The 20,933-nt window shown below is 38.3% G+C and overlaps 2 protein-coding genes and 1 pseudogene across 3 annotated transcripts in view; 1 reads left to right on the top strand and 2 right to left on the bottom strand.

Moving 5' to 3' along the window:
• Window positions 1–77: 77 nt before the first annotated feature.
• On the top strand, window positions 78–2,689 carry LOC149030158 (pentatricopeptide repeat-containing protein At1g08070, chloroplastic pseudogene; annotated as a pseudogene).
• A 75-nt stretch (window positions 2,690–2,764) lies between these two features.
• Window positions 2,765–4,344, bottom strand: LOC149030157 (RING-H2 finger protein ATL38-like). Its single transcript, XM_089142476.1, has 3 exons — window positions 4,030–4,344; window positions 3,679–3,776; window positions 2,765–3,265 (listed from the first exon to the last, which is right to left on the bottom strand). The coding sequence occupies exons 1-3, from the start codon at window positions 4,186–4,188 to the stop codon at window positions 2,920–2,922; spliced, it is 603 nt and encodes a 200-aa protein (XP_088998602.1). The 5' UTR covers window positions 4,189–4,344; the 3' UTR covers window positions 2,765–2,919.
• A 1,797-nt stretch (window positions 4,345–6,141) lies between these two features.
• SMU1 (transducin family protein / WD-40 repeat family protein) overlaps window positions 6,142–20,933 on the bottom strand; it is a 31,689-nt gene continuing 16,897 nt past the window's right edge. Inside the window, exons 13-17 of one of the 2 annotated variants that reach the window (XM_089142474.1) lie at window positions 18,522–18,581; window positions 18,301–18,408; window positions 15,738–15,838; window positions 14,561–14,612; window positions 6,142–6,989 (exon numbers count right to left, since the gene is read on the bottom strand). In XM_089142474.1, the coding sequence (XP_088998600.1) occupies window positions 6,891–6,989; window positions 14,561–14,612; window positions 15,738–15,838; window positions 18,301–18,408; window positions 18,522–18,581 (420 nt within the window). In that variant the 3' untranslated portion in view covers window positions 6,142–6,890. The remainder of the gene's footprint in view (window positions 6,990–14,560; window positions 14,613–15,737; window positions 15,839–18,300; window positions 18,409–18,521; window positions 18,582–20,933) is intronic. The other variant, XM_089142475.1, reaches the window with a different exon arrangement.

The raw sequence follows: 20,933 nt of genomic DNA, 5'->3' as shown, positions 1-20,933 counted from the left end.
ACTAATGACAAATACCTACAAATTCTTCACTAATTAGAGGTGTTCATATTATTTATTATCGATGGATCAACCACAACCCTTTTACCAAAAAAAAAAAAAAAAAGAAAAGAAAAAGAAGAGTAGTTGACACTTAATGTAATATTTTACGTATACAGAGCTTGGCCTTGTTTGCCAACTGCAACCCCTTAGGGTTCTTTCACTTGGAAGTTGAATCTCTCAACACAGGGGCTTTGGATGCTCAGCTCTAGGTTGTGAATCAGTAGCATTAATGGCGTGATGATCTCCTCCGTCTCAAAATGGATCAAGAATCTCTCAACGGATTGGCTATGGCTCAGGAATCATTGCACCACCATAAAGAAAACCAAACAAGCTCACGCATTTCTCCTCCGAAACCGCCTCTTCGACGAAAACCTGGCCGTCAGCAAGCTCATCTCCTTCCTTGCTATATCAGAAGCGGGCGAACTCGACTACGCCCGGAAGATATTCACACAGATTGAGAACCCAGATATGTTCATCTGGAACACCATGATCAGAGGCTATGCCAGAAGCATTAATCCTTCGGAAGCCATTTCCTTTTACTATCTCATGATTCAGTGTGGTGTATTGGCTGACCATCACACCTACCCTTTTGTATTGACGTCCTGCGCACGCTTGGCGGCCCCTGAATTGGGTAAAAGATTTCATTGTGAGACGTTGAAGACTGGGCTAGAGTCTGATGTATTTGTGCTCAATTCCCTGATACAAATGTATGCCAACTGTGGTTTCTTGGATATTGCTCGAGAACTGTTTGAGGGAAATCCTCAAAGAGATGTTGTGACGTGGAATGTCATGATAGGAGCATTTATTGATCGCGGTTTTCATGAACAAGCCTTTAAGTTGTTCGAAGACATGAGACAATCAGGCTATTATCAACCGGATTCTGTGACCGTGCTTCGTTTAGTTTCGGCTTGTACCCAACTGGGCAACCTGGAGCAAGGAAGATTACTCCATTACTATTCGAAAGAGTTTGACCTGGATTCAGACCTTAGACTAGAAAATGCAATCATTGATATGTACTGCAAATGCGGAGATTTGGGATCTGCGATGGAGGTCTTCGATAATATGCCCCAGCGAGACCTCCTATCATGGACTAGCTTGTTATCAGGGCTGACTAACTCTGGTAATTTTATGGAGGCCTTGGATTTATTTGGGCAGATGCAATCTGTGAATATCAGGCCAGATGAGATTGCTCTTGTAACCGTGCTTTCAGCTTGTGCTCAGACAGGGGCTTTGGACCAGGGGAAGTATATTCATCTCTTGATTGATCGATACAAGGTGAAACGCGATGTCATTCTTGAGACAGCTCTTGTCGACATGTATGCCAAATGCGGGAGCATCGATTTTGCTCTCCAAGTCTTCAACAAAATGAGGGTGAAGAATGTCTTCACATGGAACACAATGATCGGAGGGCTCGCAATGCATGGTCATGCCCAACAGGCAATGGCCCTTTATGAGCGAATGAAGCAGGAAGGGTCCCTGCCCGACGATGTAACATTCATTGCCTTGTTGTGTGCATGCAGCCATGCTGGGTTGGTCAAGGAGGGTATCAAGATTTTTGATTCAATGCAGGAAGTTTACCTAATTAAACCTAGGATGGAACATTATGGTTGCATGGTTGATTTGCTATGCAGAGCTAGGCTGGTGGAAGATGCATTGGCCTTCATAGAGAATATGCCCATCAGGGCTAATGCAGTCATGTGGGCTACTCTTCTTGGAGCTTGTAGGATTGGTGGACAACCAGAGCTTGCGGAGGTGGTGGGTAAACGTGTAATTGAGTTAGAACCTGAATCTGATGGCCGTTATGTGCAACTATCAAATCTCTATGCCGGAATCCGTCGCTGGGATGAAGCCATGAAAATTAGGAATCAGATGACACTTAAGAAAATAGAGAAAACTCCAGGATATAGTTGGATTGAGTCAAATGGAATGATTCACCAATTCATTGCAGGTGATAGATCACACACTCAAACAGAGGAGATCTATAAGATGGTGGAAGAAATGTATCAGCGGGTCAAGTTGGCTGGAGGTCATGTAACTGGTACTACTGAGGTCTTGTTTGATATAGACGAAGAAGAGAAAGAGCATTCTTTGTTCTTGCATAGTGAGAAGTTGGCCATAGCTTTTGGATTGATGAGCACTGCTCCTGGTTCACTCATTCGGATTGTCAAAAACCTTCGGGTCTGCAATGACTGCCATTCTTTTATTAAGGTTCTCTCTAAGGTATTCAATCGAGATATAATTGCAAGGGACAGAAACCGCTTTCACCATTTCAGGGAAGGAAGATGTTCCTGCATCGACTTCTGGTAATAATAATAATGACTGTTAAGAATTATTTGCCAACAAAGGAAACTTCTTGCTACTGGAGAATTTATATCTAATGGGATTCCTGCTGACGCAAGATGGCATATTTCATTTATCTTTATTGCCCTTCTTGGGGATGGTCCCATTACTGAACCAAAATCCATTTTGGGAAGTAGAAAGGATATGTTTCAGGGTGAACATCTGCAATGAGTTCCAAGTGTACAATAGCACTGTAATTTCAAACAATAACAATCTATTGATTCTACAAAGAATGGCTTGTACAAAATACATAAATAAAGTATATATTTCACAACCTACATTCAGAATTCTAAATAATTCTGAAGCTCGGAAATGGTAGTAAACATAAGCTATAAGAGATCTCAACCCCCCCCCCCCCCCCTTCTCCATGGAAATTTACCACTTCTAGACCCATATAAAGTCAACAACAAATGAGGCTCGAGAAGATATCTCTTGGATGTTCTGTTTTTCTGTACAAAGAACATCTTTTAACCAGAAGCAAAGGTAGCTTCTGCTTCCTGAAAAATGTCCAATAAAATCATTTTTCTTCTTTGGTTCCTTCTATGTCCTTGTTTCTATTTCTTCTGGAGTGGTGCTTTCCGAGTTTCTGGGTACACATTCTCGCCAGCCTTGGTTACTTACATTGCCGACTGAACGAATGCTACCAGGTAGCTGCAACTGACCACTTACGATCTCTGGACTATCCATGGAGCGAAGGACAGTCCCAAATGTAGGTCGTCTTGCGTGTTTTGTTCCAATAGAGTCGTGCAATGGGAAACGGCAAACTGGACAGGTTGATTGCTTCTGTAGCCATACATCAATGCAGGAGAGGTGAAAGTTGTGGCCACATTTCGGCATAATTCGCAGTACCTCTGTTTCTTGGTATTCTCCTAAACATATTGAACATCTGTAGAAGCCAGAAACACAGAAGAGTGTCACATAAGCTAGAAAAGATATCTGGTAAAGCAAATGAAATTAAGGCCAGAAATAAACATGTTATTACTTTGATCAAACATGAATGATGATCAACACAGTTTTTTCTAGGCAACTAGGATGTGAAGTCCTTCACTTGAACCTGGAGCAGGGGTTTTGCTGCTGCTTTTTTTGGGTGGACTTTTGTTTTTGTGTGTGTGTGTGGGGGGGGGGAGGACATGATGGATTCAGGGTCTGCAATCTTAGTACTCTTTATCATTTCCAGATTCATCAGTCTTTGTTAGAGCATTTTCAACCCATTGCAATTGGCCAAAAATTAATATTATCTGATCAGAAAAAGAAATAACGAGGGAGTCAGGGAGTGGAAGAGAGATTTGGACAACTTACTGTGGATCTTCAACTGAACAGAAAGCCTCACGAGTGAACTTCATTGTTGGAATTGCTGCAACAACAACTGGTTCGAGGCCATTCATCCTAAGGTCCGACTGTCACCAAATTTCAAAATTTCAAATTTCAGACCTCAAAACATAAACAATCTTCAACAGATGAAAGGACCCAGATGGATCTACTGTCTGTAACACATTTTGGTCCAATAATTTATGTGATAATGATTTCTTTCTGAGTAGTCAATACTAAAATTCATAAATTTAGCTCTTCAATAACAAAATAACTCTAAAATACGAAATTGACATCCAGAAAGGAAAACTCCAGAAACCCAAATTGCAGAAGCCAACCAACCTGCTCAATGTCAGTAATGGAGTCCAGCTCGAACGTTGGCCTAGAATCAACCGCCCGCATCCTTCCACAGATTAATCTCTTGCAGATAAACATAATAAACGATGCACTCATCCCAAACGCGATCACGGTGGTGATCAGATTCATACCTGAACCCAACATCTCCAAGCCTGAAACACAATACTTTCAACGATGCAACCCAAGAAAAAGATCCAAGAAGGACGAGAACAGTCACAATAACAATAAACTGTATCAAGATTCTTCGAAGAATCTTAACTTTTCGAATCAAGGATTGAAGAACAATGGGTCTAACAAGCAACCCATATGGAATCCAAGTTGCTTTGGAAGGGAAGGAAAGACTCCATGTTTTAAAGCTCTTGGAGGGACCAAGAATGTAAGGTGTGGTTGAGAAGAGTAATGGAGATGGAGGAGAAGAAGAGGAGCTCCTTTTCTTGATCTTGGACTCAAGAGGGTCCCGCCAAGTTGGATTTAGTGAATAGCCTCCAAGGTTGCAGAATTGTGAACAAGCAGTTGGACTTGGCGCCAATGACACCCACCAGAGAGACTAATAGATTCAAACAGGCCCTGGCGGCGCGGGCTTGGGCACCAGCGGGGGTCGGGGGGTGTGGTTGGCAGGCGCTGGTTCTCGCGTTATTATTTAAATTATATGTAAAAGTTATAGCCTGAGGATGTAAGATGCATGGGAGTGAGTTGGGCCAACCCTTTGAAGAAAATTATTTGATTTATTTTTTTCTATCTAGACAAATTTTTGTAGAAATTAAGAAAAAAAAAATTCATGCATAGTTGATGACTCAGTTGACAAAAATTTAACCTTTTATAAGAGGTTTGGAATTTGAATCTCTCTGAGTTTGAGTCAAGGTTTCTCTCCTGTATACATACCCTCCCCAAAGAATAATCGAATATGCAACTGATCAGAATTCTGAAAAAGATAGTGGAAGTCAAAATAATCAAAAGTTCCTCAATTTTACAAATCATCTTACTCGTCACCATGGCTTGCAAGATAACATTCCATGCCCCTCCCAACATTTCTTCTAAAAATGAAAGAGATGTTCTTAACTTTAATCCTTCTGTTACGGCATAAATTCAATCATAGCTGCATCTTCAAATACAGAATACTTGAGACCTTGACAAAGTAAAGCTCTGTTATTCTTTTTTCTCATATACTTTCTAAGTTTTAAGTTGTTCTTCACTCATACCAAAGAGAATCTTACTCCACAAAGTATGACCATATAGTGAATTAGGAAAAGAATATTTTAAATATTAAACTATAGAGAGATTAAAGTTAAAGATGATTAGTAAAAGGGACAAACCCTGGATCCCGGGGGTTGATAATTTTAATAAGAGACTACTTCGACTAGGTCAAGAGAAAATTTTCACCAAGTTTCCAACAACAATGAAGAAAGAAGATATGAGACCAAGATTGCACATTGATCTAGTGTCCTTCCTTTTCCCATTTTTGAGTAGAAAATCGTCTTTTACCACCCAAAAGAAAACAGTGAACTTTTCTCTTTCTATCATCTCCTAAAATGGTGAGGTCAAAATTGCTCCTCAGTTCCCAGACCAAATCGTATAGCCCTTTTCTTATAGTATCCACTTTTTTTGGGGGGGGATTTTTCAATGTCCTGTAACCAACAGAGCAATTAAGAAATAGCTCATGACATTCAAGATATCAAGGACTGAAAAAGAGAATTACTTTCCTTCACTACTACACACTCCCCTTTCCTTTGGGAGTAAATGATCACTGCTCCCATTGATTGCTGTAAGACTCACTTCTAAAGTGGGCAAATATATCCATTACAGTGCAGCATCCCCTTTGGACACTGTACCAACGCAGAGAACTAAGTTCCACCTTTTTATCTTACTCATTTTGTATCACTTTTTTACCTTGCTCATTTTGCTATGTTCCAAAAGCAGTTAAAGCAGTTGCAGACGCTCTTGCTAGGAGGGCCCTATAGATTCCGTGTGCGACGATTTAGCCTAATTCTGTTCCTTGGCTCTAGGCTCTGTGTGCCTGCAACCTTGGTTGTATCACGGTTTTCTTCCGATTAGTGACTTTCCATACAAAAAAAGAAAAAAAAAACACCTCAAGGTTGTTTCAGCTCTCAACAGTTTTATGCACTTTTTTGGGAGGGCTCAAATTAACAGTTTTATATAATGACTGCTAAAACATAGACGGCGCTAAAGGGGGTGTCAAATCTCTTTTTGAACTCAGCAGTGGTTCAGAGATGGGGCTGTATCATGATCCCCATCAGTGTTCTTTAGAACCTACCACTCTGCTGGTCTCATCCAAGGATCCACTATACTTCAACACGCTTAGGCATTCAAAATCATATAGTTCTAGTTAATAATGCGTATCATTCAACATCATGCTGTCTAGCCAGCTCTCGCAAGCTGTAATATCCCTCATTTCATTTCTTTAGGGTACATCAATGATAGTAGAAAATAATGACCACAAAGGAACCTGATAGGAACCAGCACGAAACCTAGAAATCCAGCACTGATCAACTGAAACTCAGGTTAGGCAGATTCTGGTTCAAATTATCCCATTCTACTGAACCATTTTGGATTTTTAGAATACTGCAATAAACACTAGTTTTAACAAGAACTTATAATTGAAGTTAATACTATCACTAGCAGAATGAGGTTCTCCCCACGCAAAACAGAGAGCACGGATTATTGGCTTGCCAATTAGAGTACATTGATGATACATGTAAGAAACAGCTCGGTTAACAATGGGGTAAATAATCTAAATACAAATTACTAATGACTGGTAGAAGTACAAAGAAATGAATCTTTTTTAAGAGAATGACCACTGTGAAATGGTAAGGGTAAGCAAAGAAGATTCATGGCTTCCATATCTTCATTGTGCATTCTTCACTGTACGTAACAACGGCATTGCGGTGAGGATGATGGGAGACACCAATCACATCCTTCTCATGTACCTGTCAATAATGCAATCACTAGGTTTATGCTCAAAACCAGTAGGTCAATCTGCAGAGTCAGGTGCACACATACAGAAATCCAATACCCATGCATTCAAAATGCACATAAACAAGGTGTACGTAACAAAGTAGCATTGATATTTATGGGTTATATACACGATGGGTTCCCTGGTAAACTTCCCCCCTGCAAACAGACTAAGTTTTGATCACAGGAAGCTGCACTTTTTTTAAATTAATCAAAACAAAAGGACTATTCTGCCCTTGGTCAGTGGTGGTGGTTCAATCACCTAACATAATAAAGATATACAGCCCAAAAAATACAAAACAGAAAATAGGCAATGCATGCCCTATGGTAGATAGTAACTTTCACATGACTGTATTCTGGTTTTTCTATCAACTGTCGACACACCATTACCAGATTATATATACAGATATACTTCTCTAGGCTATAGGGAAACTCCTCCTAGAATTTCAGTCCAATAGGAATCTATCTTGGTGAGTTCCCTCACCTGCAAACATGTTTACTAATGGTTTAAACCATAAGGAGAGGGGACACTTCCGGCTTTGCAGATAAGGCCAAGACATTCAAATTATACAGAAGTCTATCTAATGTTAAATCTGTTTTAATCCTTTTTCCTGATATACCATAATAGTCCTCCCTTTTTTCAGTCTTAAATCCCAATTCCTGCTTAGATGTTAATAAGTAGTATTTTATTGAAAATATACCTTTGAGTTAGGAAACGTAGCTATTGCCCCGCATTTCATTATACTATTATTTAATGTTGTACTGGTTGGATTAAATCTCCTATATTATTTAAATAATTAATAATGTTTGAACCCCCAATCCAACCAGGTCGATACACTTTTCAAGTTTTCCGTCCATGGGTCTCTAATATGGCGAAGATAGACTGAACCAATGCCAAGATAAGAATCAACGCAATTTTCTGAACCCGGAGGTATTAATATTCGCATCCCTGAGTGAGCCCTACTCAAGAAATCAGAGTTGGCCCAAAAGCCCACAAGGAGGCCCACTAATTATTTAATTATATATATATATATATATATATATTAAAAGAGATAACTAAAGAGAAAGAGAAAGGAGGAGGAGGTGGCATTTCTTAACGTTGAATTAAGTGATTTCAATCAATGTGGTCAACCATGGAAGGAAGGATTTAATTGCATATACATGTCCTTACATTATTATTATACATATGTATTATTGATAAGAGATAAGAAAGAGAAGTGGAAAGAAGAGAAATAAAAGAGTGGAGAGAGAGCATATGCGTGGAAAACAGAAGAAAGAAAACATGAAGGAAAATAAGTGAGAAAACAGAGAAAGAACAGAGAGGAGAAGAAGTAAAGAGGAGAGAGAGGAGGAATTAAAGATGAGAGAGAGCTGAAAGAGACAAGAAGAGAGAGGAGGAGAAGTAAAGCAGAGAGAGAGAATTGAAAGAGAAGAGAAGAGAACAGAGAGAACAGAGAGAGGATAAGAAAGAGAAAAGGAAAAAAAGAAATAAGAGAGAGAAAGACAGGGGAAGCTTTGCTCGGCTCCCGCGTATTCTGAAATAGCCGATAATCATCCTAAATATAGGAGAGAGGGCAGTCTTTAACTAAGTCAAGATCAAGAGATGCACCTGGAACAAGAACAGGTATATGGTATTGACTAACCTATGTATGTTGTAAGTAGATTGTTCCACTTAGTAAACAGGTAACATTCACATGTTAATATAAAATCTATCTTATTCTTCCACTTATGCGATCTATGGAAGTGTATGATTGTTGCCTTTGGGAAAAAAAAAGAGAAGAGCATGAAATTGAATGATGGCTGAAATACTTGACTGAAATATTTGAATTGAAATGCTGGTAACATTCTTGAACTATTAAACTAAGAATAAGAAACAATGTTTATGCTTGTTAAATTCATAACCTGCATGTTTCTTTATCCAAAGGATGAGATTATATTGATAATTGTATGAATTGTGTTAAGCCTTATTCATACAAGGCTAAGCAATAATTGAAATGAAAGAGGTACATCGAAATAGACAAGGTATAATAATGCAAGGCTGAAATTGAATATAAAAAGAGAAAAGACAAGGGAGGAAATAATAAGAATAAAAAAAGAAATAAAATGTTAATGGCTTTTGTAAGTCCTGGTACCTAGTGTACCCAAATGGGAAGGCATGAAGGGAGACTGAAAAGTGAAAAGATAGACTAAACGAATGATGGCCTCCTGTGGAGAACACCTGGCCTTGTGCCAAGAGACTAAAAAGAGAATCTTTTAGTAAGAACCTTTAAGACTGAGATTGAGACTGATACCACCATGGTAGAAGATCTCGCTCTCGAGCAAGATCTCACCACCTTGAAAAACCGAGATCTCGACCATCTCAGTGAGATCTCGGTTGAGATATACAATTTGTTGGTATCAACTCGGTGGCCCATCTCGGTGGGTTTTAGGGTCCTAATTGGGTTGAAACTTGGTATTTAGCCTATGTAAGGCATTTTGAATACATTAGTGGCCTTGGATTGTCAGAAAACAACCCGAAGTATGATTTCTAAGTCTACCCAGAGTGTGAAACCAAAATGTTGTAGGATTAGGGAATGCAAAGTTATACAACATGTGATATAGAACCTTTAAGGCATATAATGAAATGCATCAAGTAATCTAAATGTTATCAAAATTCCATCCATAAGAATATTACAATCTCAATTTTCAAGAATAGAATAATAAAATCATACAACCATTAGAAGTTCTACATAAGTCATTAATCATAAGTTCATAAGACAAGTAGAGAATGATTGATCTTCCTTCGATGTTGTAGATGTGCTAAGAGTAGTTGCAAATGAAAATCCAGCCGAAATCCACAAAAAAAGGCAAAAATTGAGAGTTCTAGCGAGATTCAGGACGAGATATGGCGAGATCTCGAGCAAGATATCCCAACTCTCTGCTCTTGACCTCCATCTCGTCTCACCTACTTGAAAAAACGAGATATCTTGCGATATCTCCCATTATGGATGCCACTTGTGTGGTTTAGACTGAGGGTGTCCTCTCTACAAATAGTGCTTAGGTCTAGATTAATAAAGAAAAAAAAAAGGAAAGTGAAGAAAAATGAAATGCATAGATGTGACAATGGATGCATGATGATTCACCTAGTTTGCTTACATGGTTGACTATCACTTATTGGGCCCGCAAAGCTCATTTTTGTAAATGTTGACGGGTCCCCAGATACATGACAAGGGCAAGGGTGCTACTACCCAAGAATACATATAAAGTAGAAGCTGGGAACTTTTTTTTGGCAACTGATTTTTGTTAAATTGAAGTATGTAATGTATACATTTCTTTTGAGAATATATGTAATTAACTAGGTATTGGTTGAAAACTCAAATGTAAGTAAAATAGGACTTTGGATCGTATGCATATGTATATGAGTCAGACTGTCAAACAAGTTATTCTATCTTCGTCCTTGGAGATATTTAGTTTAGCATTTTTTGAAAAGTTGATACTTAGAGGAATTGTCATGTGCCCCAGTTGAATGTCCGTAATGTGGGCCCCACCAATCCTTAAGAACTGGGGTCGTGACATGAGTGGTCTAATATGGGTAGGCCAATGCAATCCTACACCGATAGATAATCAACTAGGAATCTGTTCTCCCAAGGTCTTGATCAAAACCAAATCAAACAGATTCAAGAAAGGATTTCTTGAAATTTTGGTTATTCAATCTATAAGGGAACATTAGGGAAATCTCAAATGGAAAACTTGCATTCTAAATGAAATTGTAAATTTGTAATGATGATTTGTTGGAATGAAGTAGTAATTGAGGATGCAACCAAGAGGGTTAATAAGAAGTTAGAAAACAATAAATCTAACAAGTTTATGGGGTCATGTGGGATGAAAGCTAAAGACTTACAGATCTAGGGTCTATAGGTGTTAGGATGGGATTTGCATTATAGAGAGTATGAAAATGGGATTACTTCATTTGATTTGACATTTATGTTACCTAATTAGTTAAGGATTGGATTAAGCCTTTCCCTTCGGAATTGGGGTTTGTTTTGGAGTCTTATACATAAGTTTGTAAGGAGCTACAACCTTGTACACGAATTTGACCAACAAGATTGAAGAAAAAGAAACATAACTTTGTGAGAAAGCATAATGAGATCCAATTGGTGAGAGACCGAACTAATGTGAGGCTGTGGGTGAGAGACTTTATCCTCTTCTTTTTCCATTCCTTGATTTCTTGTTCTTCTACTTCATTTTTCTGAAATTTCCCACACATCTAACAGCAGGTTGAAGTATTTACTCTTTCCCAAACCTAAAGTTTCCAATACCCATGCAGGATTGAAGCCCTCCGAGACCAAGTGGAAAACCAAGAGAAGCCCCTAGGGACACATCTATCTTCTCTTTAAGTTTTCTGGCTTAGTTCTATTGGGCAGTGGCAGATTCTGTAATTCTGCCCAACATGAGGGCGTAGTAGTATCTTTTATTAGTTTTAAGTCTTAATAGAGGCCCACGGTTTAGGGTCCTAATCCTTGTACAAGTCTGAATAATAAAGACCTACTTGTATTTATATTTCCTAATCAAGATTCCAGCATGGAGTCCAAATCAGATTATGTCTCCAGCATATTACGTATAAATAAGTCCCTTCACTCAATGGGAAGGCACTGAACACTGATATGATGAAATAAAGCTTTTCCATTTAAGTATTTGTTGTTTTGGCACTGCAATTCTGGTTTTGTTCAATTTGGCCAGTAAAGGTCCAAGACTGAAGAAACTATTAAGGCTTTTAATGTACTATTGTATTTGATTGATCAAAACAGTAGCCAAATAGGATCTTTTATAAGGAATCAATTTCAGATTTGATAGACTTAAGATGAAACAGAATTCAGATGTGAAAGAGGGCTGAAATTAGAATGGTATTGTAAGGATAATAGCCTAACAATACGGGCTGAATAGATCTTCAAAACAGGGGCAGAACTATGATGAAGAAATTGAAGGGACAATATGAAGGAATTGAGAATAACAATGTAACACCCAGGCTTCACACCACAAGGTGGAGCAATTGGATCGAGCACCAACCAACATTGATCAAACACAAGGAGTCTCCATAGAGAAGGAATGCTAACAAAGCAATTTGATTTCAATTGATGAGTTGTGTCTTTTCACCCTCTTACATTAGTCTCTTTATATAGCATTCTAAAGAGACAAAAACATTAATTGTAACATCCAACCACTAGCTAACACCTACCTATTAATAACTCAACTACTACCTAACTCTTAACAAAGGACAACTCCTTTGACAATGAGTTTCTTTTAATTTCAAAGCACCTCTTTTATTGACTTTCAAGAATTAGACTTGTGTTTGGGTATAGACCATGGAGATCAAAATATGTGCGCTGACTCTAACCCACTAAAATAGTCCTAGCCCATGAAAGCCATTGGCTAATTTGGGTGATAGCTTTAGGCCTTTGATGGGCTTGATCCATTGGGCTTTTCTTTCTTATGCCTTCAATTTTGCATCAGCTTTAAGGTGAGATTAAGCCTAGACTCTTGCTGTGGCTGACAGGGCAGCCTTTGACACCCCTCTTCCACTTCAAATCCGGCATCTACAAGCCTCCATCAGATATACTAGCTGCCTACCCTAATCCCCCTTCTCTCTCACCTTTAATTTCTGTTCAGAATGCCCTACTCCTTGTTCAAGCCCTTCTCTCCACCACATATCAGAACTCCACATATCTCAAAAAACCAGCCACCACTTTACCCTCAAACTCCAGCCAATATACCACCACCTTGACCCCTCCAAAATCAAGATTTCATACAACTTCCAATCCAATCATCCAAACCTAATGAAACTCGGTAAGCAGCTACCAGGCAATTAGTCCTAGACTCGATCCAAGTTTCATCCAATTCTCTCAGGCATAAGCCCCCATAAATAATCTCAAGAAACTTCTCTCTCAAATTTACCGAATCCAAAAGTACCCCGTATAAACCCAGCACTACCCATCTGTTTGAACTGAAGTTTTTAGAGATTTATGGTCCAAATTCATAAGGATCTGATGTAAACAAGGTTGAGCCCCCTAAAATTGGGCCCAAAAACCAGACCCAAAAAAGGGCAGTTCATGCTTGCCAAATACCCCAGGTGCATTTTGATCATTTCCCAAGCCCCTTTTTGAGGGTGAATATGGGTCTTGATAAAATACACTCGATCCAAGGATCTACCTCTATTTTTATTTTTGAGTGTATAGTTTAAGAGTTACAATCCTTTTAAGTTAGTGCTAAGTGGTTAGGATAGGGTTCCCTAATTTTAGGAACATTATCTTAAAGTAGTTCTATTTTTAATCAAGTCCTATTCTAGTATTTGGATCCCAATTTGGTAGGGATTCATTAGTTGAGTCTAGGAAGGTTTTTGAGCTATATATAGCCTAGTCATTCATGTAATTCATCAGCTATTGATTATTGAATTGAATTTGAGTTAAGAATTGGCTTGGGAAGTCGTGGGATCCCTCTACAGTACCCTGCGGCTGGCTTTGCGTGCTATGTTTTTCAAGTTCAAGACCTCCATTGCCTATTCAAGCTCCCATCTGCAGAATTCCAGCAACGTCAAGTAAGTTTACAAGCCTTTCCACCCTTCCCCCCCCCCCCCCAAAAAAAAAAAAAAAAACCTAACCACCGTAGCCCATTCCTCTCTCTCCCCCTTCCCAGCAATACCCTGTCCTACCTCTTTAGGAAACCCTCAACCCCAGCCCCCTTTTTAGCCCCTCTGGGATGGTATAAGCCTAAGGAACCCATTCCAACTCCTAATTCGACAAATACAGCCCAATTACCCTAAGTTCTAAAACCTCTGCACTTCATCTTCTTCCTTGAAGTTGCAGAAAAATCTAGAATTGCAGAAACTGAATTTTATAGAGTTCTCACAGCTAGAACCTATTCTAGTTGAAGGAATAAGATAGGAAACAGTTCTGAATATAAAACCAGCAACCCTAAAGCCTTTCCCCACCCCAACCGAAACCTAAGTTTGCCCTAAAATCCCTAATTGAAGCATCTAGAAACCCTAGATGATTGCTGGTTCCATTCTAGAAGATCCTGAATATCAAACCCGAAACCTAGGGTTACAACAGGATCTCCTTTCAACGATCAACCCATTGGCCATACCCAAATTCACCATAAGTTGGTTCTTGTGAGAGCCTGGAATTGACTTTGCCCTGTAGATCTTGGAACAGTGGCCCTAATTCAATTAACACTACATCAGATCCTCTTCTAGACTGTATTCTTGTGACTGGTCGACCTTAGTTTATAACACAAAAGTTGTTAACTGTTTCAAGTATTTACAAAACTGCCAGTTCTAATTCAATTTGAGTTATTTGTCATTTGTAACCCTGTAGCAATACAACTTTCAGGGGGTTCAGCACCCAAGGTTGCATCTATTGGCAGCCACAACTAATCCTTTCAATAACAATAAAGAAAGCGCATCATCTTTATTTCCATGTGTGTGGGTTTTTTTCGGTTTTGTTTTTGGAGGGGTTTGGGGTTGGGAAGAGAAGAAACAGTTGCCTTGTCTCTTTTAAGTATTGATGCTTACCTTCATTAGATGTTCCAGTTTACCAGATTGATGACTGAAGCAATACATATTCCTGAAATGTTAAAAAATGAAAGGTATGTGATACTACTGCAGTATAGGAATAATGAAGTAAAAGAGAAATAATGATAACAATAAATATTTTAGACATTTAAGCATCTTAATTATGAGAGTGAAAATAAACTCGTCCATATGGCATAAGATAGTTGGGTTGAAATGTAGAGACATTATTTGGGTGATATACCAAAATGACAACAGATCATATCAGGGGGAAAGCATAACCAGAGGCGAAATGGCTTGAAATTTTCCACAAAATTGATCTCAGATATTAACACTGGTAGACTCCCCAAAATAAATGGGGGATTTCTTCCCTCCCTCCCCCCGCCCCCCCAAAAAAATCCCCTTAATTGACACAACACTTGATTGTAAGAGAGGGCAACATCCAACCCTTGACTTTAGCCAGGTTGTCGCGAAGTGGGCACACCAATGTCCAAATCACCGACTGAAAGGATGATGCTATGTACCGGCTGGGTGTCCAAATTTTCAACCATACGGTTCACCTTTTTTTCAAGTGAATTCTCTTGTGGACCTCAACACAATGGTAAGATAGCTCCATTGTGACTAAGTGTGCTTGCACTTGGTAACCCTTTCTTCTATTGATTCCTTCGATTCTGAAGCAGCCTAAAACTTCCAACAAAGAAGTATTCTTGCAAATGTTTTTCCCCTTCATTTGGATGCATGGTAAAGTTTGTCTGGTCAAAATTTGGCACATTAATAAGGAAAGCCATGTGTCAGACATTGCTCCAAAACCATGAGTTGACACAATATCTAATAAGATGAAGCACCCAAAACTACAAATATTTGTAATTTCAGTGAAGTAAGAACTGCATTGCCCAAATCTTATAAATCTCAGAATAATAGTGATAACTTGCTCCACCTTGAGTGTTTATTGCTAGCTCCTGGGGGCTCAGTTGCTCTTTTATTGCTCCCCCTTGCGGGTTCTCCCTCCCCCCTTATTGTTCATTTCGCTGGTTTTTTTTTTTTTTTTTTTTTTTTTTTTGCTTTAATACAATTATTTATTCATCCAAAAAAAAAATAGTGATAACTTGCTACAATCTACAATAAAAATGAAAGATCAAATGCAGCGCAGAAGTCCAGAAATGGCATTTTTAGGTAATACCTGTCCTCACCAACACAGTAAATCCATTCCCCTTTTGGCGATAAACAGGCTGCAACAAAATCTCCACCTTCCCTTTTACCAGATGAGAAGCTCTTCACGACCTTCACCAAAACAATCATCAAAAGCAGTTAACTGGAAGAAACAGCAACTGAAATTTGATGAAAGAAAGTTTACTGAAGATTAATACACTTAGCTAGTCTAATATACCAAAAAACCAAAATAATTTGATGTAGGACAAAACGTGAAGGAAAAGAAGGTAAAGCACTGTTCATGTGGACAGGATCACAGCCCCACATTTTGCCTTCTAAAAACTGTTGAGGAGCCCCAAGATCTCACATGAAAACTTTTTAGAAGGTATAGGTGTGTGGGGATTTTGCAGTGAATAGTAACTATGAATTGAACTTATTTCAATGTGAAAAAAGCCATCTTTATGTATAGTGTAATATCAAAGTACGAGTTACAATTTCACCATAAGGACAACCGCTACTGCACAAATATACCCTTGTACCAATATTATAAAACTCCCCCTCAAGTTGGTGCATAAATATCAATCATGCCCAACTTGCTAACAATAGAAACAGAATCCATAGTAGATACATGAACTAACAAACGATCAAAAGGGACATAAGAAATGCAAATTAGACCTTGTTCAAGCTCTTCTTTGATAAAAAGACAATCAATCTCCATTTGTTTGGTTCTATCATGCTGAACTGTAGTACAAGAACTTGCCAAGATAATGGTATAGTCTCGTGTCTTTGAGGATGCCGGGTCAAGATGTCTTGTGAGTTGATATCTCGCCAATATCACGGATATCTCGAAGAGATCTCGGTATATCTCAGAAGCTTATTGTAAGTTTATGCTTCCCACACAATAATGATTTTCATCTCAACCAGGAAAAGGTGCATCAAGTGGATTTTTGAACCACCAAGTTGGCCTTGAAAGTTCTTGAACCATGTTGCATTGGATTTTTAAGAGGTTGAAGGGACAACTATAGAAGAGCAATGGACACAACTGATGATATCAAAGTAGATCACAGTTTGTGATTCCATCAGAATTTTTTGAAAAGAACACCCCCCCCCCCCCCAAAAAAAAAAATCCCATCCCACAGATAACGTTCCACACAAAGGTGTGCTGCTGGAGTACTACTTTGGGCTAAAATTTGACATCCACCACATGAACATGATTCCTAGTTTCTTACACCAATCAAAGTTCTAGGTTGAAATTTTTATAGAAGAGAGTTGATGTAGGACAAAACATAAATGTAAAGAGCCCAAAACACCCAATCACATGAACAGTGTCAGATCCCCATCTTTTGCTAAGGTGTCACTACTACTAGAAGATCTTCTAGAGTTCTAGGGGCCAAGAAGATCATGTGAAGACTTTTAGAAGGGTTAATTTTGTCTCCATGTGGGGATCTAGAAATTTAGTATGGTTTCTATTGTAGAATTGGATACTTTATGGTTTTCTATTAAGCAACCTTTAGCTCTTTAGTTTCTAATATTAGATTTAGAAAGTAGGCTTAACTTTTATTTACAGGTTCCTATTTTACTTGAGTTTCTGTTTCTATTTGAGGAATGTCTCTAATTCTTTACTAATTCTAATCCAAACATAGCTGCGCCTACACTACAAAACCCAACCCTTATTACACATTGAAATCCAAAAGACAAGTTTGTCCCTTCTTTCTTCTTCCTCCTCCTCCCGCAACTCTTTAATGGTGGCACTAATGTTGAATTCACAGAAATTGAACAGCCAGACATAGTAACCCCAGGAAAATGTTTCAAGCTTGGGGTATAATACGATCCACAAAATATGGACCGTATCTAGGTAACAACTCAGGTTGATGCTAACAAAGTTCAGGCTGTGAAAAGGCTCCAGAAACAAGAGATCAACTAGTTCATAAACAATTAACCGTAATTTAAATAACAAATTACGATGTGTGTGTGTGTGCGTGTGTGTGTTATAATTCCAGAGCATTGGCTGGTTTTGGAGCAACAACTCCTCCACTCAACCTAACTTCAGAGGCACTCCTGCCCCCTGCTTTTGTTCTTGTTATCTAACTCTAATTTTGTTACTATATTTGACATTCTGCTACAAATTGTCAGTGTTCCTACTGTAGTGTTCTTCTTAGCTGAACCGCTTCTAAATTAAATTTTCAAATAGAAAATACGTTAGATGGTAGAACCCATGGGAGGAACTTCCAATTTTCCATGTATTTAGTTGAAAGGCAATTACACTTCAGAATCCAAGCAAGCCAAATTTCAAAAAGCCACATATTATTCATCCTTTCTGAAACTTAGTCAGCAAAAAGCACTTTTAGGCGTAAGAGAAACAACAATTTCACCATCCCAGTGAGTCATGCCAAGTCAAAGTCATCATAATAATGATGATATGATACCACACAAAAAATTAAAAGTTCTGTAATGTTGTACAGCCTTTGAACATCCTGAAGTGTACTTGCCTGTGTTGCACATACCAACATAAGCTGTCGGCATATAATAATACATTAAAAGGAGTGGGGGGGGGGGGAAGAAGGGTCAAAGTTATGCAAGTTAGAACTAGGTACCTGCCCCTGAAGCGTCATCAAGTAAATAGAAGATGTCTTATTACAAACTATTATGAGATCTGTCTGTTTTGGGAAAAGATGGACAGAATTCACAGATGCATCGCCTCCCTAACAATCCGGAAAGAAATGTTGGACAGTTAGCTTCAAGAAACTAATACAGGAAGAATAACATATAAGCAACCTAGCAGGAAAGGCTGAACATTCATAATGGAAAAAAATACCCGTAAAGGAGGAGGTGGTTTGAATGTCTGTAAACACTCCGCAGTCTTCACATCCCATACCTGAAACATGCACAATGTGATCATTCCCTGTACACAAGGAAAGAACTCCAGAGAACACGCAACCAAGAATAATGTCATTATATGAGCAACAGTTGTCTATAAGATTTCATCATTTTGTATCAATCACAACTTGCCACATCAGAACCATAGGCAGGTCCATGTAATGCAGGTCAAAGGTCCTTGAGATGCACTAAAGAAAAAAAGAATCCAAGCCAACTAAGAGTAAACACAGCAGCTCATTTGACTCAGTTATGAACTCCAAGCCTGGTTCAACCACTTTCTGTTCAGAAGTAAACCAACAGTCTCCCATTAAGGGATACCCTCTAGATTCTAGAGTTCTATTTGTTTTGTTTTGCTTTAATCAATTGCTTGTACTTCCTTGTATTAGAGTTCACTTTGCTATGGCTTTTTGCTTTAATCACTTACTTACAAGGTGTGAGACTTCAGAACCCAATATAGTCAGCCAAAATACCAAGTTGGGTCAAGACAACAGGGATTTGGTGCAATTTTTCTCATTTTCAACTCATTTGATGTTTGGTGGATTTTTTACCTAGTTTAGCCCATAAAATTGGAATACAGCCTATTTTTGGCAATTTAATCACAATGGCACTATAGGTTTTGCAAAATCATTAGTCCAGATAAGAGTATCACTTTGGACCCTAGGTTGGTAGGCTATGACATACTAAAATACTGGGTCAGTTATATGATCCTTTCCGGGGGGAAAAACCTAGGGAAATTTGAGAATCACACAACGAAAAATGAAAATCAGAGCAGTAAAAAATAAAATTTAAGCAATGAGACAAGAAGAGTGAGAAATGGAAAATGAGCAATAAAAATTCAGAGAAAAGAGGATAACCCAGAAAATAAGGAAAATCTCAGCTAAAATTTAGTAATAACACACAAAATTTCTCTTTTGGGTGAATAAAAAAGATGCAGAAATGTTAATATCAAAACAACTCAATATGCAACAGAAATGCAAAAATGCAAAATACATCAATCCTAACATAGACCTCATCCCCACGTATAATCCTAAGGCCATACCTACCAACTATTACCCAGAAGCAGCCCTTCTTTAGTGAATCCTTCTGTAGTGGATCTTCTTTTGTTCTCACTTGAGTTACTTCATTCTTATAAATCAAATACGGGTACAGCATTCCATGTGATTACTATAAGTACCAAAATAAAAATGAGATCTCACCGAGATGCCGAGATATTACTGAGATTTCAAACTGATACTGTTTTCTTAACTCGTCTCCCATCTCATCGCAGTAATGCAAAAAAGAAATGAAGAAAAAAGCAAAATTTCAGAGATCTAAGTGAGTTCTCGAACAATGTTTACATGTATTGTATTAATTAAACTAGAATTCCACCTAGGTGAGTTTTTGAACAATGTTTACTAGAATTGCACTAATTAAACTAGAATTCTGCTTCTGTTACAAGTTTTTGCTTTAAATTTCTTCTACTTGTACAAGAATTCCAATTTGCTAGACTTCTATCCTCTTTTATCTCTTTTATTATGAGTTTCAGATGCTGGTGATGCACACCTGCATCCACAAGAAAGTCTGGAGTAAGACGATAAAATCTGAAACTCGAGATGTGAATAAAAATGTGAGCAAATGTTAACCAAAAGTAGGACATTAATAACATATAAATACATCAAGCTAATCTGATGGTCAGATGCAAAGAACTGAGGTATTGCTTGTTTGAAGAATTTGATTTTTTTTTTTTTTTCTTTTTTTTTTTTTTTTTTTTTTTGGGGGGGGGGGGGGGGGGGGGGGTGAGAAAAAAAATAAACTTTTCCATAAAATTCCAAAGCATGGTTGTTTGGTTCAATGAGATCGGAAAGTGGGCAGGCAAGCTTCCTTAAATTAAGGAAGCTTGGACTGACATGGCATCCCACTTTCCCCACCCCATGCCTTTTAAAAGTCCCACATATTATTGGGACTTCATGGAAAAGTAAGGGATATAATAAAAGTGGAACCCAAATTTACAACTTTTTCAGAAAATCTTTTCCTTTCTTATTTCCCCACCGAACTACAAGCGAGTCCCACATGTTTATTTCCCCACCCCTTTTTATCTAGCAAAATATGATAAGACAACAGTAATAGGGGAGAACTTTACTGGGAGTAGATTACAGACTCTTGTCAGACTTGAAGACATGTCCAGACTCTTGAATCATTGATACAAGCCACTAAATTTCAGTCTGAACAGAAGGCCAATTTCTGACATCTGGGGTGATCGGATCCTGAAGCAAAGACCCTATTTAGGATTGCTAGGTTGCTCAAGCACTAAATTGATCAATATGTGGTGGGTTGGTTATATTGTAATAATGTAGAAGTTGTTACTGGGGAA

Source organism: Hakea prostrata, chromosome 1 (assembly GCF_041222555.1).
Source record: "Hakea prostrata isolate BN-2017 chromosome 1, UWA_Hpros_2, whole genome shotgun sequence".
Classification (NCBI taxonomy): domain Eukaryota; kingdom Viridiplantae; phylum Streptophyta; class Magnoliopsida; order Proteales; family Proteaceae; genus Hakea; species Hakea prostrata.
Note: the sequence above shows the minus strand (reverse complement) of the source record. Positions and strands in the feature narration are given on the sequence as shown.